At 45.9% G+C, this 27,320-nt stretch overlaps 1 protein-coding gene across 2 annotated transcripts in view; it reads left to right on the top strand.

Annotated features, from left to right (window-relative positions):
* c5h8orf34 (chromosome 5 C8orf34 homolog) overlaps window positions 1–27,320 on the top strand; it is a 314,780-nt gene that overhangs the window by 117,628 nt on the left and 169,832 nt on the right. For both annotated transcript variants that reach the window (XM_048529761.2, XM_048529760.2), the window contains exon 5: window positions 20,182–20,207. In XM_048529761.2, coding sequence (XP_048385718.2) covers window positions 20,182–20,207 — 26 coding nt within the window. The remainder of the gene's footprint in view (window positions 1–20,181; window positions 20,208–27,320) is intronic.

Here is a 27,320-nt window from a genome sequence, read left to right as displayed (position 1 = left end):
AGGTTACCCGGGGGTACGTACACCAACTAAAGGGAAAAAAAAACAAAACAGAGAGAAAAAAAAAACAAAGCAAAGAAACCGCCCCGGCAGTCGTCACCCCGCACAGTCCCAGTTGGCCCCCTGACCAGTTGGGGAAGGCGCCAGCTGGGCCCAGTTACCAGATAGTATTCTTTTCCCTTTTCTGGACGAGGGGGCTCATACGGTGGTCTTTCCCCACCGCGCCTTGGCGGCGGCTGCCCCAAGCTTTAGCGCGTCCCTCAGCACGTAGCCCTGGACCTTGGAGTGCGCCAGTCTGCAACACTCGGTCGGGGTCAGTTCTTTCAGCTGGCAGACCAGCAAGTTGCGGGCAGACCAAAGAGCGTCTTTCACCGCATTGATGGTCCTCCAGGCGCAGTTGATGTTGGTCTCTGTGTGCGTCCCCGGAAACAGCCCGTAGAGCACGGAGTCCCGCGTCACGGAGCTGCTCGGGACGAACCTCGACAAATACCACTGCATCCCCCTCCAGACCTCCTGCGCATAGGCACACTCCAGAAGGAGGTGATCGACAGTCTCGTCCCCCCCGCAGCCACCTCGAGGGCAGCGTGCGGTGGTGCAGAGATTCCGGGCATGCATAAAGGATCTCACTGGCAGAGCCCCTCTCACCACCAGCCAAGCAATGTCCTTGTGCTTGTTTGAAAGTTCTGGCGATGAGGCATTCTGCCAAACGACTTTGGCAGTCTGCGTGGGGAACCACACGACGGGATCCACCCTCTCCTTTTCCCGAAGGGTCCTGAGGATACTACGTGCTGACCACTGCCTGACGGCCTTGTGGTCAAAGGTGTTTCCTTTCAAAAATTTCTCCACGAAGGACAGGTGGTACGGAACGGTCCAACTACTTGGAGCGTTCCGCGGCAACGAGGCCAGGCCCATCCTTCGCAACACCGGGGACAGGTAGAACCTCAGTAAGTAGTGACACTTGGTGTTTGCGTACTGAGGATCTATGCACAGCTTGATGCAGCCACACACAAAGGTAGCCGTCAGGGCGAGGGTGGCGTTCGGTACGCCCTTTCCCCCATTTCCTAGGTCTTTGTACATGGTATCTCTGCGGACCCGGTCCATCCTCGACCCCCAAATGAAGTGGAAGATGGCCCGGGTGACCGCAGTGGCGCAGGTCCAGGTAATAGGCCAGGCCTGCGCCACATACAACAGTACCGAAAGCCCCTCGCACCTGACAACCAGGTTCTTACCCGCGATGGAGAGGGACCGGAGCGTCCACCTGCCCAGCTTCTGCTGAAATTTGGAGATACGCTCCTCCCAAGTCTTAGTGCATGCCCCAGCTCCACCAAACCAAACACCCAGCACCTTCAGGTAGTCTGTCCTGACGGTGAAGGGGATGAAGGAGCGGTCGTCCCAGTTCCCGAAGAACATGACCTCGCTCTTACCCCTATTGACTTTGGCACCCGAGGCCAGTTCAAACTGGCCGCAGATGTCCAACAGCCGACTCACCGACCGACGATCGGTGCAGAAGACGGCGACATCATCCATGTACAGGGAGGTCTTGACCTGAAGGCCTCCGCTGCCTGGGATAGCCACGCCCTTCAGGCTCACGTCCTTCCTGATGGAGGCGGCGAAGGGCTCCACACAGCACACGAACAAGGCAGGAGAGAGCGGGCAGCCCTGCCTGACTCCAGATCTAACAGGAAAACTGTCTGATTCCCACCCGTAGATCGAGACTGCGCTAACGATGTTGGCGTAGAGCAGCCGGATCCAATTGCGGATGCCCTCCCCGAACCCCAATTTGGAGAGGACGTCCCTCATGCAAGCATGAGAGACCCTGTCGAAGGCCTTCTCCTGGTCCAGGCTGACGAGGCAGGTGTCCACCCGCCTGTCCTGTACGTAGGCGATCGTATCCCTGATGAGCGCGAGGCTCTCAGCGATCTTCCTGCCCGGCACAGCACAGGTTTGGTCAGGGTGAATCACCGACTCCAGGACAGACCTGACCCGGTTGGCAATGACCTTGTCCAGGATTTTGTAGTCCACGTTCAAAAGTGAAATGGGACGCCAATTCTTAATTTCTTCCCTCTCCCCCTTCCTCTTGTAAATGAGGGTGATGATGCCCTTCCTCATGGACTTGCACATTTCCCCTGCCCGAAGCGCACTATCGTACACCTCCAGCAGGTCCTGGCCGACCAGGCCCCACAGAGCAGAATACAGCTCGACCGGTAAGCCATCACTTCCGGGAGTCCTATTCCTCTGCAAGGACTTGAGGGCTCTGGCCAGCTCGTCCAGGGATATCGGCCGGTCCAGCCACTCCCTCGTGCCGTCGTCTAAGACCTCCGTGATAGACGACAGGAACGACTCGGAGGCCGTGCTGTCCGTGGGCTTCGTGTCGTACAGTCCGGCATAGAAGGATCTGCTGATCCTCAAAACGTCGGGCCGAGACGACGTCACCGAGCCGTCGTCCTCCTTCAGCCGGCTAAGCACAGAGCTCTCTTTGTGCACCTTCTGAAAGAAGAAACGCGAGCACGTCTCGTCCTGCTCCACAGAGCGGACCCTGGACCGGAAGATTATCCTGGAGGCCTCCGCGGCGAAGAGCGAGGCTTGCTGGCCCCTCACCTCGCGGAGGTCCTCCGTGACATCGACCCCCATCAACTGCAGAAGGAGCAGGTTCTGCACCCTTTTCTGGAGTCGCGACAGCTTTCCCCGCCTCTCTCTTGCCTTCTGAACACCCTTGAGGACAAAGAACCTCTTGATGTTCTCCTTCACCGTCTCCCACCAGTCGCCTGGAGACTCAAAGAGGGGTTTCACGGTTCTCCAACCGGTGTACTCCCTCTTAAGCTCCTCGACGTTCTCTGGGGTCAACAGAGTCGTGTTGAGCTTCCACGTCCCCTTGCCGGCCGGCTGGTCGTCCTGTAAGTGACAGTCGGCCAACAGGAGGCAGTGGTCAGAGAAGAACACCGGCTCGACACCAGTGGATCTGACCGAGAACGTCCGTGACACAAACAGGAAATCTATCCTTGAGCGGATAGACCCGTCTGGCCGCGACCAGGTGTACCTCTGCTGCGCTCCGTCTGCAGGGGTGCTGAAGACGTCGAGCAGCTTGGCGTCCTTCACCGTGCCCATCAGGAATCTGGACGTGACGTCCAGTTGAATCCCCCCACCCGCTGTCCCCACGCCGGATCTTCCATCTGCATCAATGATGCAGTTGAAGTCTCTGCCTAGGATGACCGGCCTGGACGTAGCCAGCAGGGGTGGAAGCCGCTGCAGGACGTCCAACCGCTCACTCCGTACCACTGGGGCATACACGTTGATCAGCCTCAGGGGAGCATTCCTGTAGGTGATGTCAGCCACTAGGAGGCGCCCCCCCACCACCTCCTGAACTTGAGAGATGGTGAAGTTGTGCCCCCGCAGCAGAATAGCCAGGCCCGAGGAGCGACAGTCGTTACCCCCCGACCAGATCGAAGGCCCACGGGTCCAGGCGCCGGACCATTTCCCGTACCTGCCGAGGTGCGGTATCCCGCACTCCTGCAGAAACAGGAGGTCCGCCTTGATGGTGGTCAGGTAGGCCAACGTGGACACACATCTCGCGGTTGACTTGACGCTGCGCACATTAATGCTCGCAATTCGTACCCCCATTTTGGGCAGTGACCGCAGTACCCTCCCCAAGTCCAAGGTTCAGCCCCTCCATCTGTCCCTTCATGCCCATTGCCCGGGCTAACTGCTGGACGCTCTCTGGGCTCAGGAAACCGTCTGTGCTGCCTTCCGGGTGGCATCCCCCCGCCAGGGGTGCGGAGGCAGGAGGGTCCGGCTCCGGATCAGGCTGGGGACGTGCTGTTTCCTCCTTCCCGCCTGGAAGGTCCGGGGGGCCCTCCAGTGCTCCAGCGGCACTTGACTGGGTGTCGGAGTGAGCCTCAGGACGCCTCCCGTCACCTGGAAGCGGGGTGCTGCTTTCCTTCCCCCTCGAGACCTTTAACTTCTGCTTCGGGTGGGCCCTCTCCGAATCCTCCTCGTCAGAGGAGCTCTTATAGCCCCCCTGTAGCTGCCTCTTCCCTCCTGATTGTTGCGGTTCCTGGGCCCGTCGACGCACCTTCCTCCTCGCTTTCCGGACTGTAGTCCACTCCCCTGGGTTGCCTGTCGCCGCCTCCATTGGCTCCGGTTTGTCGGGGGGGATCGGAGCCTGCAGGGGTGCTTTACTGGCCTCGGGCGCATCCTGCAGGTCTGGGCCCTCCTGCACGGCCTGGCCCTCCTGCACATTAGTGGGGTCCTTGCTGGGGCCTGGTGCCTTCCTCTCCTCCGGGGGGGCTGGCCCCGCATTTCCCCTGCCGGCAACCTGGGCGTAGGTGGTACCCCGCCACGGGCATGCCCTATAGAAGTGGCCCGCTTCCCCGCAAAGGTTGCAGCTTCTCTCTCGTGGGCAATCCTTTGCAAGGTGTCCCTCCTCCCTGCAGTTCCTGCAGATGGTGACTTTGCAGTCGGCCGCCATGTGACCTGACCTATCACAGGCATGGCAGACTTTAGGTTGCCCTGCATAGGTCAGGTAGCCCCTGCTCCCGCCGATCGCGAAGCTGGACGGTGGGTGTGCGACGTTCCCGTCTGCGCCCATCTTCAGCGTCACCTTGACCTGCCTCTTACTCGTCCAGATGCCAAAGGGGTCCACCATGTCAGTTAGGTCCCCTTCCACCTTCACGTACCTTCCGAGGAAGGTCAGGACATCAACTGCTGGCACATGCGGGTTGTACATGTGTACAGTCACCATACGGCTCCTCTGCGCTGGCATCACAAACAGTGGGACAGCGGTCAATACAGAGAGGGGGCCCTCACCTCCTTTCTCCTTGAAAACCTCCAGGAAGCGCTCGCAAAGCTTGGCACTCCGGAAGGTCACATCGTAAAAACCCCCTCCGGGGAAATCCTGCAGGCAGTAAATATCCGCAGCAGCAAACTCACAACAGTCCAACAGGACCCTCTTCACGAAGAAGGTGCGGTCCACAGGTGCACCCTCATCCACCTTCTTTACAGAAACACGGATGGTGTTCCGGACCCCCTGACCTGGGGCACGAGCACTTGCCGCAGCCATCGTTGCAGGTTGGCTGCTCCCCTGAACCAGCGTTAGGCCGAAGCCAGCATTAAGATCCACTGGTCGCAAGGGTGCACAGCCAACCCGACATCCTCCTTTCACCTCCAAGATAGCACTCTCGTCCTCTCAGTCCACAAGAGAGTGGGTCTTTATTGTGTTTGAGATGTAAGCTGGTTCACTGAGCTGTAAGGTTTGTTCCCAGATGTTTTGTCACCATTCTAGGTAACATCATCAGTGAGCCTCCAACAAAGCGCTGGTGTTATGTCCCGCTTTCTATTTATCTGGTTAGGTTTCCTTGGGTTGATGATGTCATTTCCTGTGTTGGTGATGTCATTTCCTGTTCTTTCATCACCAAACGCAGGAAATGACATCATCAACCCAAGGAAACCTAACCAGATAAATAGAAAGCGGGACATAACACCAGCGCTTCGTCGGAGGCTCACTGATGATGTTACCTAGTATGGTGACGAAACGTCTGAAAACGAACCTTCCAGCTCAGCGAGCAAACTCACATCCAGAACCTCAACCTGAGCTACAAATCTTCTCAATGATAATCTATTAAGACAAATTATTTCTTTTCAACTGGCCCACCTATACTCCACAAATGCATTTCCATGATAGAGCACTTTCTTGTCTATGTTTCTAGTTATGCCAACACCCTTTAAACTGTATGCTAGCTTTTTCCTCAAAGCCAAATCAACATTATATTAATTAGTTTTGCTGGGAGTCCATAATAACATTGCTTCTAATCTCTCATTTAACTCGAGAGAGAATTCTCTATTTGTGCCCTCCGGTTCAGCATCTACGGTTTTAATAACCTGCTTCCAACTGGGACACACGCAAATTGGCTGTCCCAGTAAACAGCTGGTGCACTGTTGCAGTCACTTGGGTTTTTATTCAATAAGTCAAGATTTACAGAGCCAATAAAACTGCATGTTGCTGAGGCAAATGCCATGAGCCTTAGAGTTTTCAGCTGGTTCTTTAATTTAACAACAGTTTTGAACTTGTTTTTTGATATGTGTCCTGTACAATGACAGATACCTTCAACAATTCCTTCATGAATAAAACTGTCATGCACATCAGTACACAGATGCAAGGAAAGAATCTCACTAGATTTATTGTTGCCATGAAAATCAATATTACCAACTTCAGGGCAAAATATTGACAACTGAGGCTGCAATTCATTAATCATATCTGGTCAGTTGGCTGTTCCTCTCGTATCTCCTTAAAATATCTATGTCCATATGTAAACTGATGAAGATTTTCAAAGTTTGTAACATTATGTTGATTCTGGTTTGTTGGCATGCTTGCCTTGGAAGATGGCTCCCCAAGATTTGGATAGTTTATTTTGATAAGCCTAAACATGTTTCAAGTTCTCATGGACATCCTGAATGGTGCCTTGCCACCTTCCTATAAGCAATTTCCATAGTTACTACATTGTAGGATCTTTTGCTGTCCCCTGTGTTATTGGAAAAATGTTCTAAAATTTATCATTAAGGACATAATAGCACAGCATTTAGAAATATATAATTTGATCAAGCAACTTCAGGATGGTTTACTGAATGGAAAGAAATCATGCTTGAAAAATTTATTTAAATCTTGGAAAGGAAATGAGTAGGATAGATAAAGGGGAAGTAGTAGATACAATATATTTGGATTTTCAGAGGGTATTTGATAATGTACCATATGATAAACTGCTTAAGAAGATAAGAACCCATGATATTAGAGGCCATATAATATCAGGAATAGAGGACTACTAACTGGAGAGTTAGGATTAAGGGGTCATTTTCAGGATGGTAGCCTGTAACTAGTGATGTGCTGCACGGATCAATTCTGGGGCCACAATTATTTGCAACATAGATTAATTGTTTAGATGAGGCAAGTTAATGTACTGTAGACAAGTTTACACAGGTACACAAGCATAAGTGAGAAGACAAATAGTGAGGATGACAGAGAGTTTGCAGAACAATATAAGCAGGTTAGGTTAGTGGGCAAAAACTTGGCAGATTTGGTGTAGTATTGTATTATACTAAGATACAGTGAAAAGTAGCATTTTGCATGATATCCAGGCATATCGTACCGTACATAAGTACATCAGGTTAACACAACAGAATGCCGAATATAGTGTTACAGCCACAAAGAAGGTGCAGAGAGAGATATTACTTTAATATTTGAGAAGCCCATTCAAAGGTCTGTTGACAACAGGGACAAAGCTGTTCTTGAATCTGTTGGTATGTGTTTTCAAAATAAAGTGGAAAAACATGAGGACTTGCACTTGCCAATAGAGGAACTGAATATTGCTTCAATGGAGAAAGACTGCAGAAAGCTGCAGCACAGAAGGATTTGTGAACCTTGTGCATAAATCAAAAAAAAGTAGCATATAAATTCAGCGGGTAATAAGGAAGGCAAGTGGATTTTATTTCAAAGGGAAAGAAATATAGAAGTAGGGAAATCTTGCTTATACAAGGCATGAGTTAGACCTTACCCAGAATACTGTGAACAGTGTTGGTTCCTTATCTAAGGAAAGATATGCTGCAATTGAGGGAAATGTGGAAAAGGTTCATTAAGCTAATCCCAGGTGCAAAGGGATTTTCTTATGACATGAGGTTGAGTGATTTGAGCCTATTTGGACTTGTTGGAGTTTAGATGAATACGAATTGGCATTTGTGATACATTTAAAAAATTTCAAGAGCTTATCTAGGTAGATGCAAATAACTTGTGCTCCTGAGATGCTGCTTGGCCTGCTGTGTTCATCCAGCCTCACATTTTATTATCTTGCAAATAACTTGTTTTCTTTTATGGGACAGCCTTGTCATTAGGCATATTTGAGCCAAGATAGATTTTTAATGGTAGAGCAATCAAGGGCTATAGGGATACACTGGAAAATGGAGTTTAAATTTAGCAGACCTGCTGGACCAAGTGGCCCACTTCTGCTCCTATGCCTTAAGATGTTATGGACCTGTAATCACTGGGCTTTTTGTCTTTCTACCACAGAGAATGAATGTGACATTGGGGTTGCCTGGTTGTATTTACACTTTAGCATGATGAATCCAACACACATTACTGAGCCGTTATTTGTCTAAAGCTTCACATTAGTACAATTTGACCTTCCACTTCTGCAGAATTCTCCAAAGCTGTGTTTTAGTACTTATCTATTTGTGATAGTACTGAGAGTTTACTCACTTCTGCTCATGAAATACATTGTGGAATATATGATAAGTTGCACATTATGTTTCTGTAGTTATGATTAGTGTGGAATATGCTCACTGTAGCTTGAACCACCTGATAATCATTGTTGCTGTTTGCTTTGGCTATTACTGTTTGTATGCTTTTCTTATGAGATCTTGGCAATGTCGCTGCTTCAAGATATTGCCTGCATACAATCGACATGAGCCGATGCACAACTCCTTGTAGCTTCTTCAGCCTTTAGCTTTTTGCTTTGCTGTTCTCAGTGACTCTGACACACGACTTGCAGAAATCATGAAATACCAGGCACCTTTTCAAGTGCATGCTGAAATCAGCATCTCTCATCGACCTGTCGGTCACTACACTCATCGCTATCAACAGTTGGGGTGGCACACAAAATCTGTGAAGCTTGCCAGTTGGCATTGAGTGACTGATCAATGTCAGCAGTTTTGGCATTCAGCAGATCTTTTTGAGGTGCATTTGCTGGAGTAGGTGCGTGCAATCATTTGGTCATCCTGTCTATTAGCTGAAAACATTGCAGTAGGTATCCTTTTGATTTAAAATGGTAAATGGAATAATGTTTGATGGATTCCTTCTGTTTTTCACTTTATGCCAGACGTCACATGATGGATATGAAAATTCAATTTGTCTCTGAATAGATCTTCCAAAGTCATTCCATTTCTTTTAGCATCTGTTCAGTACTTTGCCAATGAACCAGATGTATTGACCTTATGTAAGTGTTCATTTCTGATCACCTAGCAGATGTGAAAAAAGGGGGGTAGGGGAAAGATAGACTGGAGAGCAATCATATGTAATTATGTGTCTGTTCATTGTAGCAGACAAAATGTCACTTTTTTTTCCTCTCCTGATGTGAAATCACACACAACGAACAAAAGATGTGGCCATATTAGCCATACCATCACCTCAGATTAGCCCTCATGTTTTCCCATCATCAAACCCTACAGCACAGAAGAGACCCTTCAGCCCATTGAGTCAATACTGCCAAACATATGCTACTATCTACTACTCTACTTTCCTGCGCTAAGCCCATAGCTTTGAATGTTATGTTATTTCAAGTGCTGATCCAAATACCTTTTAAAGATAGTGAGGATTCCTACCTCAGTTACCCTCCCAGGCAGTGCATTCCAGATTCCCACCACCCTCTGGGTGAAAATGGTTTTCTTGAAATCCCCCGAAACCTCCTGCCTTTCACTTTAAAATTATATCTCTTGTTATTGACCCTCTCACTAAGGGACCAGTCTTCCATCGCATAATTATTCTTTGTGCTCTATTTTCCACTTCATTCTTCCACGCCTCTGACAGACTGTTTGTGTATAATGTTTGGGAAGCTCATGGAAACTAATGCCACCTGATTGTGTGTAACTTGTTCAACGTTCTTAGGTAAAGCGATTTAATCCAGATCCAAATTTGTGTTATGCCCAATTCACAATGGCTGGCGATCATTGGCCAATATTGGGACTGCAGTTGCTTACAATTTTCATAGATGATTTAGAGTTGGGGACCGAGTGTAGTGCGTCAAAGTTCACAGATGACACTAAATGAGTTGTCGAGCAAAGTGTGCAGAGGACACCGAAAGTCTGCAGAAGCATATAGACAGGTTAAGTGAGTGGGCAAGGGTCTGGCGGATGGAATACAATGTAGGTAAATGTGAGGCCAACCATTTTGGTAGGAATAACTATAAAATGGACTATTATTTAAATGGTGAAAAATGGCAGCATGTTGCTGTGCAGAGGGATCTGGGTGTCCTTGTGCATGAATTACAAAAGATTGATTTGCGAGTGCAGTAGGTAATTAAGAAGGCAAATGGAATATTGTCTTTCATTGCCTGAAGGGATGGAGTTTAACAATTAGGGAGTTTATGCTGCCGCTGGATAGGGTGTTGGTGAGTACTGTGTACAGTTTTGGTCTCTTTACTTGAGAAAGGATGTACTGGCACTGGAGGAGGTGTAGAGGTTCACTAGGTTGATTCTGGAATTGAAAGTGTCGGCTTATGAGGAGAGCCTGAATAGACTGGGACTATACTAATTGAAATTTAGAAGCATCATAGAATCCCTACAGTGTGGAACCAGGCCTTTCAGCACAACAGATCCACACCGGCCCACTCTGACTCATTCCCCTACCCCTGCATTTCCTCATGTGTAATCCATCTAACCTAAACATCCCTGAGCACTATGGGCAATTTAGCATGGCCAATCTACCTAGCCTGTACATCTTTGGACTGTGGAAGGAAACCAGAGTATCCAGAGAAAACCCATGCAGACACAGGTAGAATGTGCAAACTCCACACAGACAGTCGCCCAAGAGTGGAATTGAACCTGTGCCCCCAGTGCTGTGAAACAGTGGTGCTAACCACTGAGCTACCATGCAGGGGATCTTATAGAAATTTATGAAGGTAATAGATAAGATAGAAGCATGAAGGTTTCTTTCTGCTAGCAGGTGAAACTAGAATTAGGGGGCATAGCCTTAAAATAAGGGGAAGCAGATTTAGGACTGAATTGAGGAGGAACTTCTTCACCCAAAGGTTGTGAGTCTGTGGAATTCCCTGCTCATAGAAGCAGTTGAGGCTACCTTGTTGAATGTTGTTTTTCTTAAGGCAAAGATAGATAGCTTTTTGAACAGTGAAGGAATTAAGGGTTAAAGTGAGAGCGCGGGTAAGTGGAACTGAATTCATGGAAAGATCAGTCATGACCCTATTAATGGTGGAGCACACTTGATGGGCCAGATGGTCTCCTACTGTTCCTATTTCTTATGCTCTTATGTTATCCTCATTCACATACCAATTTGTTTGCTGACCAACACTGGTTCCCAGACCAGTAACACCTAAAATTCAACAATGCCATTATTGTGTTTCAATTCAATGATGGCCTCATTGTCACCTCTTCATAATTCTATTGCATCCTTCAGGTACCTTGGTGCGAAAGATCGTAATTGCCTCCCAAATTTCTCCAGCTGGTCTTGCAGCATCAGTGGAGATAATGCAGAGTTAACATTTTGAGTCAAGTTATGCTTCTTCCAAACTGATAGTAGCTGGGCAATGGTTCTATGTGTGCCGGCTGGTGAGGTGGGGAGAGGCTGAAGAAGTAAGTAATAGATTGTAGAAGGAGCCCAGGGGGTGAGAAAGAAACTCAGACAGACAAAGGGATTGGTAATGGTAGCCAGGGAGAAAGGAAAGCTCATAATAGTGACCATAAGTGTGTTGACTATACTGTAAGCAACCCATGTCATGACAGGGACATAGGTGTGGGGCTGTGAAAGGATATAGAAGAAGGTGATCAGGGTCTAAAATTAATGAATTACACTTATTGAGTCCTGAAAGTTGTAGGGTACCCAAACAGAAGATGAGAGGCTGTTTTTCCAGCTTGCACTGGGCTTTGCTAGAACACTGCAGCAAGCCTGAGACAGATGTTGGCCAGGGAACATACTGGTGTGTTGAAGTGGCAGGTAGCTGGAAGCTCAGGGTCAATTTTAAGAACAGCATGTAGCTGTTCTGCAAAGCAGTCGCCTCGTCTGCACTTCGTCTACCTATTGTAGAGGAGACCACATAGTGAGCAGCAATTACAGTAGGCTAGAATGAGTGAAGTTCAGATTAATTACTGCTTCACCCAGATCGTATATCTGGGGCCTTGGATAGCGAGATGGGAGGAAGTAAATGGGCAGGTGTTACATCTTCTGTGATGGCATAGAAAGTGCCATGGGGCTATGGGGATGTGTTGGGAGTGAAGGAGGAATAGACCAAGGTATCCTGGAGGGAACGGAACATGCGGAAGGCTTACAAAGGAAGGGTCTGGTGATGGCATCCCTCTGGAGGTGGTGGAAATGGTGGCTTTTGATCCTACAATTCTTTTTGAAAACCTGTTTTAATTCCAAATTATGCAATGCAGTATGTCAAATAGAAATATAGAAAATAAGAACAGCAGGGGGAGGCCACTTCCCTAAGTACAATAGAATGTAGACAATCAAGCCCTGCAGATTTATTGGCCTACAATCCCATCAAATTTCCCCAATACCATTTCCTGATGAATGCTGATTTCTTCCAGTTCCTTCCTTCCCACTAAACTCTGTTTTCCCGAACATTTCTAGTATCTTGTTTGTCTCCTCCTTTGTGAACACAGAACTAAAGTAGGTATTTAGTTGTCACCCACTGTTAGTCACCCACTTCTTTATTCCTGTTACAAATTCCCCAGTTTCTGACTGTGTGGAGCCTATGCTTATCTTCACCAATCATTTTCACTTCACATATCTTTAGAAGCTTTTGCAGTCAGTTTTTATGTTTGATGCAGATTTTCTCTGTTATGATAATGCTCCTGTGTAGTGCCTCAGGATATTTTAGCTTGTTAAAGGCACACTATCACTGCAAAATGTCACTGCCTCTGGTTTCTCTTCACAATGGCTTTGAAAGGCCACTGAAAACTAGATTGTGTTGTGCCTTGTATCTTGTGAATGGGCAAAAATGGCACAACCAGTTGTTCTTTCTTGCGTGGAAAGTGCAGAATCAAGGATAATCCCGACCCTACAAACCAAACTCCAAAGAAGATGGTAAAATTTTAATTTCCAATTTTGTCTGGTGTAATGTTCATAGATTGTTGCAACGCCAAAGAAGGCCACTCAGCCCATCTTGCCTGTGTCGATACTCGAAAGGAAAAATTGAAGTGTCACTACGCCCTCCCTCTTCCCACATTTCTCAATGTGTTAGTGGGAGCTAGGACCTCACTCCACAGAATTAGGTGCGAGCCAGCTATTGGCCACTGAGGTCAGCTATGAGAAAGGTCAGTCTCATGATTCTATTGGTTCAAAAATAGCCATCTACCCTCATCCTCCCTCCCCCCGACCATGTCCCCTTACATCTGCACTCACTCACAATGCTCTGTCCATGGCAATGTGTGCCCCACACACCCTCATAGACTCTTATAACCTCCATAGCAACCTGTGCCCGTCTACATATCCACAATTGCCCCACACGCCATTTGTATAAAATTATACACTATTATGGCTTCTACTGTCAGTTCCCAATAACCATGCTCCCATCATTGGCTTTACCCTTACCTTGGCCACATCAGCTCACCCAGTGCCTAGAATGGTGTAATTCGGGAGCCTCACTGAAATTAAATAAGTTCAAGTTTTATGCATCTGTTGCAGATTTTATCTTTTAAATTTTACTCAGGAAAAACAAATTCACTGCATCTAAGCTCCTTCGTAAACTTAATCCCTTAAAAAACAAATAGCAAATTTCAAGTAGCAAATACCTAATTAAAGCAAGTATTTGTATTCATTGACCTACATCATAGACTTTATAAACACTTGGCACTGTCAGTTAGACTGTGAACTGATGGCTATCTTACTGAACAATGATAAGTTTTAGAGACATTCATTCAGTACAACTCCATTAATCATGGTTCCCTGGCTTAAATCAACAGACAGTGGAATTTTAGATTCTGTTCCTTGGTTATTGCAAACTTGTTAAATTTAAAGAGTGAGATATTCAAACACATCAAAAACTTAACAGATTCACAGAGCATGCCTACATTTTATGCATACTCATGCCTACACTTCCCAATTCTAAAGGGCATGTTATCTCTTCCAAAGGGCTACCTGAACCAATCCAAAAGGATAACAAAACTCTTCAAATTATTCTGACAAATTTTGACTTTACTTCAACTTTCCGAAGCACATGAATCTTGTTTTGGCTAACCTGCTATTGAAATTAGTATGTTTAAATAAAAATCAAATGAACTTCAGATGCTATAAATCAGGAACAAAAACAGAAGTTGCTTCGAAAGCTCAGCAGATTTGGCAGCAACTGTGAAGAGAAAATTAGAGTTAACCTTTCGGGTCTGGTGACCCTTCCTCAGAGCAGGAACGTTCTGAGGAAGGGTCACTGGACCTGAAACGTTAACTCTGAATTTGTCTTCACAGATGCTGCCAAATCTGCTGAGCTTTTGAAGGAACTTCTGTTTTTGTTGTTGGTATGATTGATGGCAGCTATGTTTTCCAGTCTGTAAAATATTGTTGTAGAAATTACAATAAGGTCATCCCTTTCTTCAGAAAATCAGGAATTAAGAATCTATTGATGACCATAAAATGGAGTGATGATAACTGATGACCTGTCTTGGGCTCCCCATGTAAATGTGACAGCCAAGAAGGCGCAACAGCACCTCCACTTCCTCAGGTGGCTCAGGAAACTTGGCATGTTTGTGAGGACCCTCACCAACTTCTACAGATGCACCATAGAAAGCAAACTGGCCAGGGGCACAATGGCCTGGTACAGCAACTGCTCTGCCCAGGAACGTAAAAAATGACAAAAAGTGGTGTGCACCGCATCTTTGATGATATTGGCCGCCTTACCACAGCAGTCAGCCTTCCATCCGTGGATTCCATTTACACGGCTCACTGCTGTGGTAAGGCGGCCAATATCATCAAAGATTCATCACATCCCGGTAATGAGCTCATCATACAACTTCTTCCGTCAGGCAGAAGATACAGAAGCCTGAACACACAACAGGTTCAAGAACAGCTCGTTCCCGGCTGTTATCAGACTGACAAATGGGCTGCCCAGTTCAAATAACACCGATTTTGTTAATGATAATGGGAACTGCAGATGCTGGAGAATCCAAGATAATAAAATGTGAGGCTGGATGAACACAGCAGTCCCAGCAGCATCTCAGGAGCACAAAAGCTGATGTTTCGGGCCTAGACCCTTCATCAGAGGGGCCAATGAAGGGTCTAGGCCCGAAACGTCAACTTTTGTGCTCCTGAGATGCTGCTGGGCCTGCTGTGTTCATCCAGCCTCACATTTTATTATCCTGATTTTGTTAATGTTGATTTGGCTGAATGCATTCTCTGTGCAATGTAACCTGTATGCCTCTGTCTTTAAGTCTTTTTGACCTGTGCATCCTTACATACTATGATCTGCCTGTACTGCTCATAAACAAAACTTTTCACTGTATTTCAGCACAGGTGACAATAAATCAATCAATCAATCAAACAGTCAATTAACAAGGCACAAATGAGGAGTGAGATGGAGTACTCCCCATTTGCCTGGATGGCTGCAGCTCCAACAACATTCAAGAAGCTTGACACCATCCAGGATAAAGCAGCCTGTTAGATTGCCACTACATCCACAAGCATCTACTCCCTCCACCACCAATGCTCAATGGCATTTGCTTTCTACAAGGTGTACTGCAGAAATTCACCAAAGATCCTCAGACAGCCCCTGCAAAACCCATGATGACTTCCATCTAGAAAAACAAGGGCAGCAGATACATCGGAACACCACTGCCTTCAAGTTCTCCTCCAAGCCACTCACAATCCTGACTTGGCTCACCATTCCTTCACTGTTGCTGGGTCAAATTCTGGAATTTCCTCCCTAATGGTATTGTGGGTCAAACCATAGCAGGAGGCTTAAGAAGGCACCTCATCACCACCTTCTCAAGGGCACCTAGAGACAGGCAATAAATGCTGGCGCAGCTAGCGACACCCACATCCCACAAATGAATAAAAGAAAAACATCCCATCCCCAGCAAAAGTGGTGTGCGCTGGGTTTTCAGGCAAGACCTTTTTGGCATTGGTGCATTTTGGCCAAGTTGAGACCCTTTCGATCTGTCCAAAAATTCAGACCATCTCTTTACTGGAGTGTATTAAATGTTTTAATAATGCTTTCATGCTTACAGCTTCTTGCTTCTCCTTTCTCAGTAACCACACTGTGCCTTGATTACCTTGGCACAGAATTTTTTTTAATTCATTCATGGGATGAGGGCATCGCTGGCTAGGCTATCATTTATTGCTCATTTCTAATTGCCCAAAGGGCAGTTAAGAATCAGCAATGAGGTTGACTCTTAACTGCCCTATGGGCAATTAGGGACCAGCAATAAATGCCAGAGATGCCCTCATCCCATGAATGAATCATAGAATCCCTGTAATGTGGAAGCAGGCCATTCAGCACATCGAGCCCACACTGACCCTCAGAAGAGCATTCCACCCAGATTCATCCCATCCCTGTAACTCCCTGTAAATCCATGGCTAGTCCACTTAGCCTGCACTATGGACACTTTGGGTAATTTAGCATAGCCAATCCACCCAATCTTTGGACTGTGAGAGGAAACCAGATCACTAGGAGGAAACCCACGCAAACACGGGCAGAATGTGCAAACTCCACACAGACAGTTGCCTGAGGGTGGAATCAAACCCAGGTTCCTGGCGCTTGAGGCAGCAGTGCTAACCACTGAGCCACAAAAAAAGACAAAAGTCAATAACACAGAGAATCAAACATTAAACAACTGAACACTACACAAAACATTATTTTAAAATAACCATTCTAAACAACAAACATATGTACATTAAGTGGAGATAATGGGAACTGCAGATGCTGGAGAATCCAAGATAATAAAGTGTGAGGCTGGATGAACACAGCAGGCCAAGCAGCATCTCAGGAGAACAAAAGCTGATGTTTCAGGCCTAGACCCTTCATCAGAGAGGGGGATGGGGTGAGGGCTCTGGAATAAATAGGGAGAGAGGGGGAGGCGGACCGAAGATGGAGAGAAAAGAAGATAGGTGGGGAGGAGAGTATAGGTGGGTAGGTAGGGAGGGGATAGGTCAGTCCAGGGAAGACGGACAGGTCAAGGAGGTGGGATGAGGTTAGTAGGTAGGAAATGGAGATGCGGCTTGGGGTGGGAAGAAGGGATGGGTGAGAGGAAGAACAGGTTAGGGAGGCAGAGACAGGTTGGACTGGTTATGGGATGCAGTGGGGGGAGGGGAAGAGCTGGGCTGGTTGTGTGGTGCAGTGGGGGAGGGGACGAACTGGCCTGGTTTTGGGATGCGGTGGGGGAAGCGGAGATTTTGAAGCTGGTGAAGTCCACATTGATACCATTGGGCTTCAGGGTTCCCAGGCGGAATATGAGTTGCTGTTCCTGCAACCTTCAGGTGGCATCATTGTGGCACTGCAGGAGGCCCATGATGGACATGTCATCTAAAGAATGGGAGGGGGAGTTGAAATGGTTTGCGACTGGGAGGTGCAGTTGTTTATTGCGAACCGAACGTAGGTGCTCTGCAAAGTGGTCCCCAAGCCTCCGCTTGGTTTCCCCAATGTAGAGGAAGCCACACCGGGTACAATGGATACAATATTCCACATTGGCAGTTGTGCAGGTGAACCTCTGCTTAATAATGGAAAGTCATCTTGGGGCCTGGGATAGGGGTGAGGGAGGAGATGTGGGGGCAAGTGTAGCACTTCCAGCGGTTGCAGGGGAAAGTGCCGGGTATGGTGGGGTTGGAGGGCAGTGTGGAGCGAACAAGGGAGTCACGGAGAGAGTGGTCTCTCCGGAAAGCCGACAAGGGTGGAGATGGAAAAATAGCTTGGGTGGTGGGGTCGGCTTGTAGATGGCGGAAGTGTCGGAGGATGATGCGTTGTCTCTGGAGGTTGGTAGGGTGGTGTGTGAGAACGAGGGGGATCCTCTTAGGGCGGTTGTGGTGGAGGCGGGATGTGAGGGATGTGTTGCGGGAAACGCGGGAGATGCGGTCAAGAACGTTCTCGACCACTGTGGGGGGAAAGTTGCAGTCCTTGAAGAACTTGGACATCTGGGATGTGCGGGAGTGGAATGCCTCATCCTGGGAGCAGATGCGGCGGAGGAATTGGGAATAGGGGATGGAATTTTTGCAGGAGGGTGGGTGGGAGGAGGTGTATTCTAGGTAGCTGTGGGATTTGGTGGGCTTGAAATGGACATCAGTTACAAGCTGGTTGCCTGAGATGGAGACTGAGAGGTCCAGGAAGGTGAGGGATGTCCTGGAGATGGCCCAGGTGAACTTGAGGTTGGGGTGGAAGGTGTTGGTGAAGTGGATGAACTGTTCGAGCTCCTCTGGGGAGCAAGAGGTGGTGCCGGTACAGTCATCAATGTAACGGAGGAAGACGTGGGGTTTGGGGCCTGTGTAGGTGCAGAAGAGAGGCTGTTCCACGTAACCTACAAAGAGTCAGGCATAGCTGGGGCCCGTGCGGGTGCCCATGGCCACCCCCTTTGTCTGTAGGAAGTGGGAGGAATCAAAAGAGAAGTTGTTGAGGGTGAGGATGAGTTCGGCTAGGCGGATGAGGGTGTCGGTGGAGGGGGACTGGTCGGGCCTGCGGGACAGGAAGAAGCAGAGGGCCTTGAGGCCATCTGCATGCAGAATACAGGTATATAGGTACTGGACGTCCATGGTGAAAATGAGGTGTTGGGTGCCAGGGAATTGGAAGTTCTGGAGGAGGTGGAGGGCATGGGTGGTGTCATGGATGTAGGTAGGGAGTTGCTGAACCAAAGGGGAGAAAATGGAGTCCAGATAGGTGGAGATGAGCTCGGTGGGGCAGGAACAGGCTGAGACAATGGGTCGACCAAGGCAGGCAGGTTTGTGGATTTTGGGAAGGAGATAGAAATGGGACGTGCAGGGTTCGGGAATAATAAGGTTAGATCTTAGAGTTAAATGTCTACATTTCCTGACAGGACCAAATTAACCTGTGAGATGTAAAAGATGTTTGATGATGGCTCTAAGATCCGGGAACTTGAGGTTGATCAGCAATATCACGGTTACTCATAAGAGATTAAATTGAATCTTCATAATCACCATCTTCAAAATGACCTGGCACGCTCTTTGTCAGGCATCTTACATTCCATTTTATGTTGTCATTGAACAGATAAGCATTAGTACTGAGCAAACTCTTCATCTGCTTTGAAAACTGTTAAACTGTTGTTCTTACAAAATTCATGGTCATCACATTCATTACAAAGGAAAACTGCAATTACTAGGTAAACAAAACAACAAGATCCACTTCATTGACTTTCCATTATCCTGTGAAATTCCATAATAAAACAAAGACGTAATAGATTGGGTAACAACCCAGAAGGAGGCCTTCCAGCACTCACTTCCCTTTTCCCTGTTGCCATGAAATTTTATCCTGCCCAGATAATTATTCAGTTTCAATTTCTATTAGCGATTGAATCTGCCTATGGGGCACACCCTCAGGCAGTGAGTTTCAGATCCTAACCACAAACTGATGGTCCCTCATGTATTGCCTCACGTCATCTCTTCATGCCAATCACCGTAATTTGATGTCCTCTGAATCTTGACCCTTCTACCAATGGGAACGGATGCTCTCTACCTCTTCTGCTCAGAATACTCTTCTCAAATGTTCTCTCAACCTTGCCTTCCCTGAAGGGAACAGCGCCAGCTGCCTTACTGTAAACATCTTTTCAAAGCTTCCTGTTGCAGTCTGTCTAATTTAATGGTTTGTGAGCTTCTGAAAACAGCCAAAAAAGGTCTCTGGATTGTTGGAGAGAGATGCTGGGAAAATAAATCATTCCTGAATGAATATCAAAAACATTATAGTCGTTTTGGATTTGTAGTCATTAAAGTCATTTTAAGTTGCAAAATGGCTTGAATCAAATGGCGAGAAATGAGTAGTTGGTTTTGCAGTTAAATTTTGCCTTTTGTGTGTATGAAGTTTCTTCTCAATATTCCAATAACTAGGTCCATGGAAAGCAAAATGTTGAAATAAAAAGCAGAGTAACTTTTGCATGCTCTGGGACTTGTAATTCATACTTATCACAGATTTTTTTCTGATAGGATTAATACAAATTCCAATGAAATCGGTAACAGTTTGTTCCCATTTGTTTAACATAAATAGGAAGTTACGTATAATCTGGAATCCAGAGTAATGCAATATTGCTTGTTAAAACATAGAACGTAGAACATAGAACATAGAACAGTACAGCACAGAACAGGCCCTTCAGCCCACGATGTTGTGCCAACCATTGATCCTCATGTATGCACCCTCAAATTTCTGTGACCATATGCATGTCCAGCAGTCTCTTAAATGACCCCAATGACCTTGCTTCCACAACTGCTGCTGGCAACGCATTCCATGCTCTCACAACTCTTTATTTAATCCTGCCTTTTTTTTTCAGGTATTGCGACTGATGAATTTGATCAGGTAAGCATTTTTGCATCTTGCTTTCATCAGGGATGACATTTTGTCATGAATATATTATTTCCACTGGTTCGATCTAGTTCTGTTAAATTTATAAGCATGGAGCATGGTGACTAACTGTTTCAAACACAAGATTGTGCTTTGATCCTCTACAACCTTTGTGAACTGTAAGCATAATACTTTTAATTATTGCAGCGAATTATTTTGTGGAAGGAACTGATTGATGATACTTGTGTTCATATAACAGCAGCATTAATGGTTACTGCTTCAAATTTTACATTAGCTATTTTGTCCAACTTAAACTCGGATACAGGAATCAGAGAGAACTGTTATTATTACCATTGTAAACATGTATCAATGATCGCCTCATTCATCTCAAGCAACTTTATTGCCATCTAAATGGTATAACTGAATATTTTTCTCAACAAGTCTTTGATTGTTAAGTTTCCTTAAATGGTTTAAGAAAATAACCCATAAATACTTAGCTGCGAAAGAAACTCCAGGTTGGCCAGAATGCTGGGGTCTCATATTGTAACTGAGGTTTTGCCTGTGTTAATGGGCCAAGTCCGAATGAGGAACAAAGGAACTGAATAGATATTTTGCATCAGTTTTCACAGTGGAAAACACTAACAGCATACCAGAACTTTGTGAAATGGGAGGCAGAAGGACCTGGACAGGCTAGGAGAGTGAGCAAAGAAGTGGTAGATGAAATACAATGTGGGGAATGTGATGCTCTGCATTTAGGTAGGAAGAATAAAGCCATAGACTATTATCTAAATGGGGAAAGGCATTGGAAATCTGAAATACAAAGGGACTTGGGGGTCCTAGTTCAGGATTCTCTTAAGGTTGACATGCAGGCTCATTTGGCAGTTAGCAGGGCACATGCAATGTTAGTTTTCATTTCAAGAGGGCTCATATACAAGAGCAGAGAGCTACTGCTGAGACTGTGTAAGGCTCTGGTTGGACTGCATTTAGAATACCGTGAACAGCTTTGGACCCATATCTAAGGAAGGAGTCCTCACAATTGAGATGGCCCAGAGGAGGTTTACAAGAATGATCCTGGGGATGAAGGCTTTGTCAATCTGAGGACTCTGGGTATGTATTTCAAAGAGCTTAGAAGGATGAGGGGGGTAACGACTTGAAACTTACCGAATGTTGTGAGGCCTGGATAGACTGGGTGTGGAGAAGATGTTCCTACTAGTAGGTGAGACTGGGACCTGAAGACACCAGCCTTCACTCTGAGGCTAACCCTTCAGAACTGAGATGAGGAGGAATTTCTTCAGCCAGACAGTGGTTAATCTGTGGAACACGTTGCTGGAGAAGGATGTGAAGGCCAGATCATTGAGTGTTTTTAATACAGAGATAGATAGGTTCTTTATAAGTCAGAAGGATCAAGGGTTACAGGGAAAATGTAGAAAAATGGGGTTGAGAAACATATCATCTATGACTGAATGGCAGAGCAGACTTGATGGATCAAACAGTCTAACTTTGTTCCTATATCTTATGGTTTTATGGTCTAAAGAACCCACAAATATTAAGATGCAAAAGGACCTCTCAGGTGTCTGCCTTACCTTTACAAAAACTCACCTCCATGAGCTCCATGTGCTGTGTGTACACAGTGTTGTGACTCTGCCTGGCCTTTAGTCTGCTTTGTGCTTGCTAGCCGCACACTTGCTTTGCTGTAATATCTGCTTCATAACTTGTTTTGCGTTTGACCATTTTATCATTTTAAATAAATCAGTCGGTGGTTAGTTTAGCGATGATTAGATCAGTGAAGTCAGCATAATTGCAGAGGACCATAGGGCTGCTTTCTCATTAGAGAGAGATAAGCACAGGTAAGTTTAAAATGAGCTTTGTTAATATTATTGACTGGAATAATTGTCTTCCACTGTATTTTATTTGAATGTTTGTTAAAATTATTATAATCATTTAAGATTTTAAAAATGAAATGTGATCAGATATGACGGTTTGTATTGCGCAGAACTGAACTGAAAATAATATTCATTATGCCACTTCCTTGATGTGAGCAAATGCATCAATGGAAGCCGTATTCCTTACACAATACTCTCCCTTGTTGAGTAAATTGCTTTCCAACAATTTTGAGAGTGTGCTCTGTTGAATTGCTGTTAAGATCTGTGAGGCAGCTTATCACGGTATGCTCATTCAGAGGAAGAAGCGACTGCTATGGGGAAACTGTGGAAGAAGATGTGCGAGATATGAAACCCTGTGAAAGGATGTGCAGAGAAGTAGCTTGCTGCTTACAGATCAAAAGTTGGAGACGATGGTCAAATCGACAGTGCTGGGAATAAAGCAAGGTAGTACAGGACTGCTCAGCAAACAAAAGAAGTCCAACGTTAGCAGTCTTTCTGAGATTTCTTACTGCATTCCTACCAGCTTGTAGCAGCAAAGCTTCTGGGATTTAGTATTTTGCAACTGCTCCTCATTCCCACAGAGCAGCCAGCTCTGGAGAGCGCAATCTCCTTTCTGCTGCTGACTTGTTCTGTAAGAATCTTCAACGTGCTACGTGAAAACCTGAGGTCCTGGCTACAGTCTTAAGCAATGTGTGAAACAATGTGTTCTAGTACCCAACTTACAGTAGGACATGGTGCCATGGTGATATCTCTGAACTAGTATTTCACGGGACATGGGTTCAAAACCCACCATGAGATAAGAAGTTGGCTTACTTGTGACTGTGTAATCATTTGTTGATTACCATTTAAGAGAAAGCATTGTGTTCGCTAATTATCTTTGGGGAGGGAAATCTGCAATTCTTAACTAGCCTACATGTGATACCAGAGCCCCAGCAATGTGTATTATTATTAAGTGTCCTCTAGGCAATAAATGCTGGCCCAGCCAGTGATATTCATCAACCCATAAATGAATTAAAAACAATCACATTTTCCTTTTAACAGCATCAGTTAAGAATTGAACCTATGTCAGCGGTTTATTAGCCTGGCTCTCTGGATTAGGGTACACAACATTACCACGCCACCACTATCTCTGCTTGTTATGCCTTCACTCTTGTTACGGTGGGAGTGAGCTACCACCTTTAACAGCTGCAGGCCTTGTGGTATACGGGCACCCACAGTTCTGTTAGGAAGGAATTTTCAGATATCTGACCCAGACACAGTGAGGGAACAGGGATAGTGTTCCAAGTCACATGGCGTGCAGCCTTGGAAGGGAACTTGCATTCAATGGCGTTTCCATTCATCCGTTGCCCTTGTCCTTTTAGCTGGTAGAGACTGTGGTTTTGGAAGGTGCTATTAAGGGAACCCTGGGTGAGTAACAGCAGTACATCTTATAGATGGTACTCATAGCTGCCGCTGTATGTCAATGGTGGACGGAGTGAAAATTGAAGGCAATGGATTCAGTGCCAACCAAGCAGTCTGCTTTATCCTAGACAGTGTTGAGCTTTTCAAGTGTTTTTGAAATTGCAATGGGAATACAGGAGGTGAGTTATTTGGAGCAGAATTCATAGCTTCTAACTGACAATATTGACAGGACTGTTCTAGCCCAGATTTTGGTCAATTGTAATGCCCAAGATGTGGGCAAAGGCAGATTCAGTGATGATATGCCATTGAATATCAAGGGGCAATGGTTATATTCTGTCTTGAGTAAGATATTTAATGCCTGGCACTTGTAGCATGAAAGCTACTTGCCACTTAGCAGCCCAAGTCTGCATACTGTCTGATCTAGCTAAACATGAACAGGACACATAGACCGTTTCAGTATATGAGGAGATGTGAATGATGCTAAACGTTGCAAAATCATCAAGAAAAATCCCCAGTTCTGATCTTATGATGAAGCGATGGTCATCGCTGAAGCATCTGAAGATGGTTGGGCCTAGTAAACCCTGTATAGATATCCTGGAGCCTGAGATAATTGACCTCCAACAACCCTAACTATCTGTCTTTGTGCCAGGGAAGACTCCAGCCAGTGGAAAACGTAGCTCCTTTGAAGTTCATCTCATTTGTCCATGTTTAGATTGAGGCTGTAATGAGGACTGTAAGGAGAATCCTTGCAGAATACAAACTTATTGTCAGTGAGCAGGTTACTGATGTGAAAGTGTCACTCAATAGCACTATTAATGAACATTCCATTCCTTTGCAGAAGAATGCAAATAGACTGTGAGTGCAATAATCAGCCAGTGTGATTTGCCCTGCTATTTGTAGACTCTACACAATTCACCAATGTATAATGTTGCCAATTAGTGCCAATCTTGTACTTACTGGGGCAGCTTGTCTGGGAGCCACAGCTAGTTCATAAGAATCCCTACAGTGCAGATGGATACCATTCAATCCATCAAATACCAAGCCTCCAAAGAACATCTCACCCCACTAGTATTCCTAGGCGCTATAGGGCAATTTAGCATGGCCAATCCACCTAACCTTGGACTGTGGGAGGAAACCGGAGCACCCGGAGGAAGCCCACATAGACGCATGGAGAATGTTCAAGTTCCACACAGAGGGTAACCCAAGTGTGGAATTGAACCCAGGTCCCTGACACTGTGAAGCAGCAGTGCTAACCACTGAGCCACCATGACGTCATGACACCCTGCCACGCCAACAGTTCTAGAACATGATATATATTAAAAGCAAGTTTTGAGAAAACAATTCTGATGAGAAGTTGTGAACCTGTAATGCTGGGATTTTACATCCCCACACCAGAAAGTTTGAAGCTTTGTGGGTGGCTTATAAAATACAACATTTCCATCACATAATGTACCCACCTCAGCCACTTCCGCTGGCAGCTTATTCGTTATGCGTATCACCCTCTGTGTAAAACAGTTGCCCCTCAGGTTCCCGTGTATTCTTTCTCTTACTTTAATCTAATACCTCTAGTCCTTATTCCCCAACCCGGGGAAAAAGGCTGAGTGCATTCACCCTATCCATGCCTCTCATGACCTTATACACTTTAGTAAAATTCCCCCTCAGCCACCTGCTCCAAAGAAAAAAGTCCTGGCTTGTCCAACCTCTGCCTAAAACTCCATCCCTTGAGTCCTGGCATACACTAACAACATTTAAAAGGCATTTGGATGAATATATGGTTAGGAACGGTTTAGAAGGATACGGGCCAAGTGCAGGGTAATGGGGTTAGTGTGGATAGGCATTTTAGTTGGCGTGGACCCATTTGGGCCGAAGGGTTGTAGGAAACTATGCCTCTATGACTGTACTGACCTGTCTGAGAGGTGAGTGGCTTGAAGGGGACTCGAAGGTGATGTGTTCCCATGTAACTGCTGCCCTTGTCCTCCTATGATGTGGAGATACCGATGTTGGTCTGAGGTGGACAAGGCCAAAAATCACACAACACCAGATTATAGTCCAACAAGTTTATTTATAGGTTATGAGGAGATATTATACACTTTAGGCCTGTTTTATGTAGAATTTAGAAGATTAGGGGATGTTCAGATGTTTAGAAGAAGGGTCACTGGAATGAAACATTAACTCTGAATTCCCTTCACAGATGCTGCCAGACCTGCTGACCTTTTCCAGAAATTTCTGCTTCTGTTTCTAATTTCCAGCATCCTCATTTCTTCTGGTTTTAATTTGGGAAACTAGCCAGGTCGAACTCAGAAGACCTCCTGATGAATGTTATCTGCAAAAAATTGATAGAAGACCACTTGGAGAGGAAGGACGCAGAGTTCCCAATTTCCAGCTAGAGAGCGACCCATGCAATATGACAAATATTGTTGACTTTGGGGACTTTGGTGAACACAGTTATCATAGACAATCAATGATTTGTATCAATTGTCTAATATTTAATTGAGCCTGATAAGAAGCAGCAATTTAGATACATTACTGAATGAGATCAAGTAAAGTATGTAACCGTGACAACTGGGGATGGTTCATTGATACCGCAGGACAGACGGGCTGTTGGCGTGGAGTGTGTTGGTTTTGTTAAAGTTATGAAAGCAGTGTCCTGCTTTCTACCTAAGCTGTTAGGAAATGATCCCCTGTTCTTACTTTTCTGATCTATCCTCCATCTGGAAAAGACCACTCTTTGACAACTGTCTGATGAGCACTGCCTGCCAAGGACCCCCCTGATGTGGATAGCTGCCTAAATAGGCTGCCTGATGAGGAAAGCACTCTGTTCTTGTTGATATCCCCTATTTCTTGGAGCAGAACGCTTACAATGTGCTGACCAATTGTCTGAGACCTTTTGGCAATGACCATGGGGCATCTTCTTGTGACATTGGCTTTGACCCATTGACCCCTTGCCCACTTCCATTGGAAAGTTGTTGCTGTAAAAGCTCAGCAGGTCTGGCAGCATCTATGAAGGAAAATCAGAGTTAACGTTTCGGGTCCGGTGACCCTTCATCAGAACCAGACCCGAGACGTTAACTCTGATTTCTCTTCACAGATGCTGCCAGACCTGCTGAGCTTTCGCAGCGACTTCTGTTTTGGTTCCTGATTTACAGCATCCGCAGTACTTTTGGTTTCCATTTGAAAGTTAGTTTTCATTCCTTCTAAGAACAAAACCATTTATTTTTGAAAACACTGCAAACATAATAGGCAATACGGCACCTGAAATATTTTGTTTCTGCTTGCAGAAGGCTACTAATGTTACTAGTGTAACAGTTAAATGAGTACAAAAAAACACACTGTTTTAAACGGGCATCCCAATTTAATACAACACTAACTTTACCTGCTGTTTCCAGTAAAACAGATGAAATATTAAAAATCAGAGATTTAGAACAAAGAGCATTAGATTTTGTTTTTTACACAGAGGGAATGTTGTTCCCCTGAAGGTCGTCCTATTGATATTCTAGTAGATATACAGAATGGATAATTACTGCTGGTGTGGAAAGATCTGTTTACAGTATATTTCCCACATACTGTTACTGAAGGAATTATGATTTTTTTTGTCAAAGCTCATAGAAAAGAAGATGACAGAGTCCTTACGGTGTGGAAACAGGCCCTTTGGCCCAACAAGTCCATGCTGACCCTCAGCGCATCCCACCCAGACCCATTCCCCGATAACCCACCTAATCTACACATCCCTGAACACTACGGGCAATTTAGCATGGCCAATCCACCAAGTCTTTGGACTGTGGGAGGAAACCGGAGCACCTGGATAAAACCCACGCAGACACGGGGAGAATGTGCAAACTCCACA

The sequence above is a fragment of the Stegostoma tigrinum genome, chromosome 5 (genome assembly GCF_030684315.1).
Source record: "Stegostoma tigrinum isolate sSteTig4 chromosome 5, sSteTig4.hap1, whole genome shotgun sequence".
NCBI lineage: Eukaryota > Metazoa > Chordata > Chondrichthyes > Orectolobiformes > Stegostomatidae > Stegostoma > Stegostoma tigrinum.
Note: the sequence above shows the minus strand (reverse complement) of the source record. Positions and strands in the feature narration are given on the sequence as shown.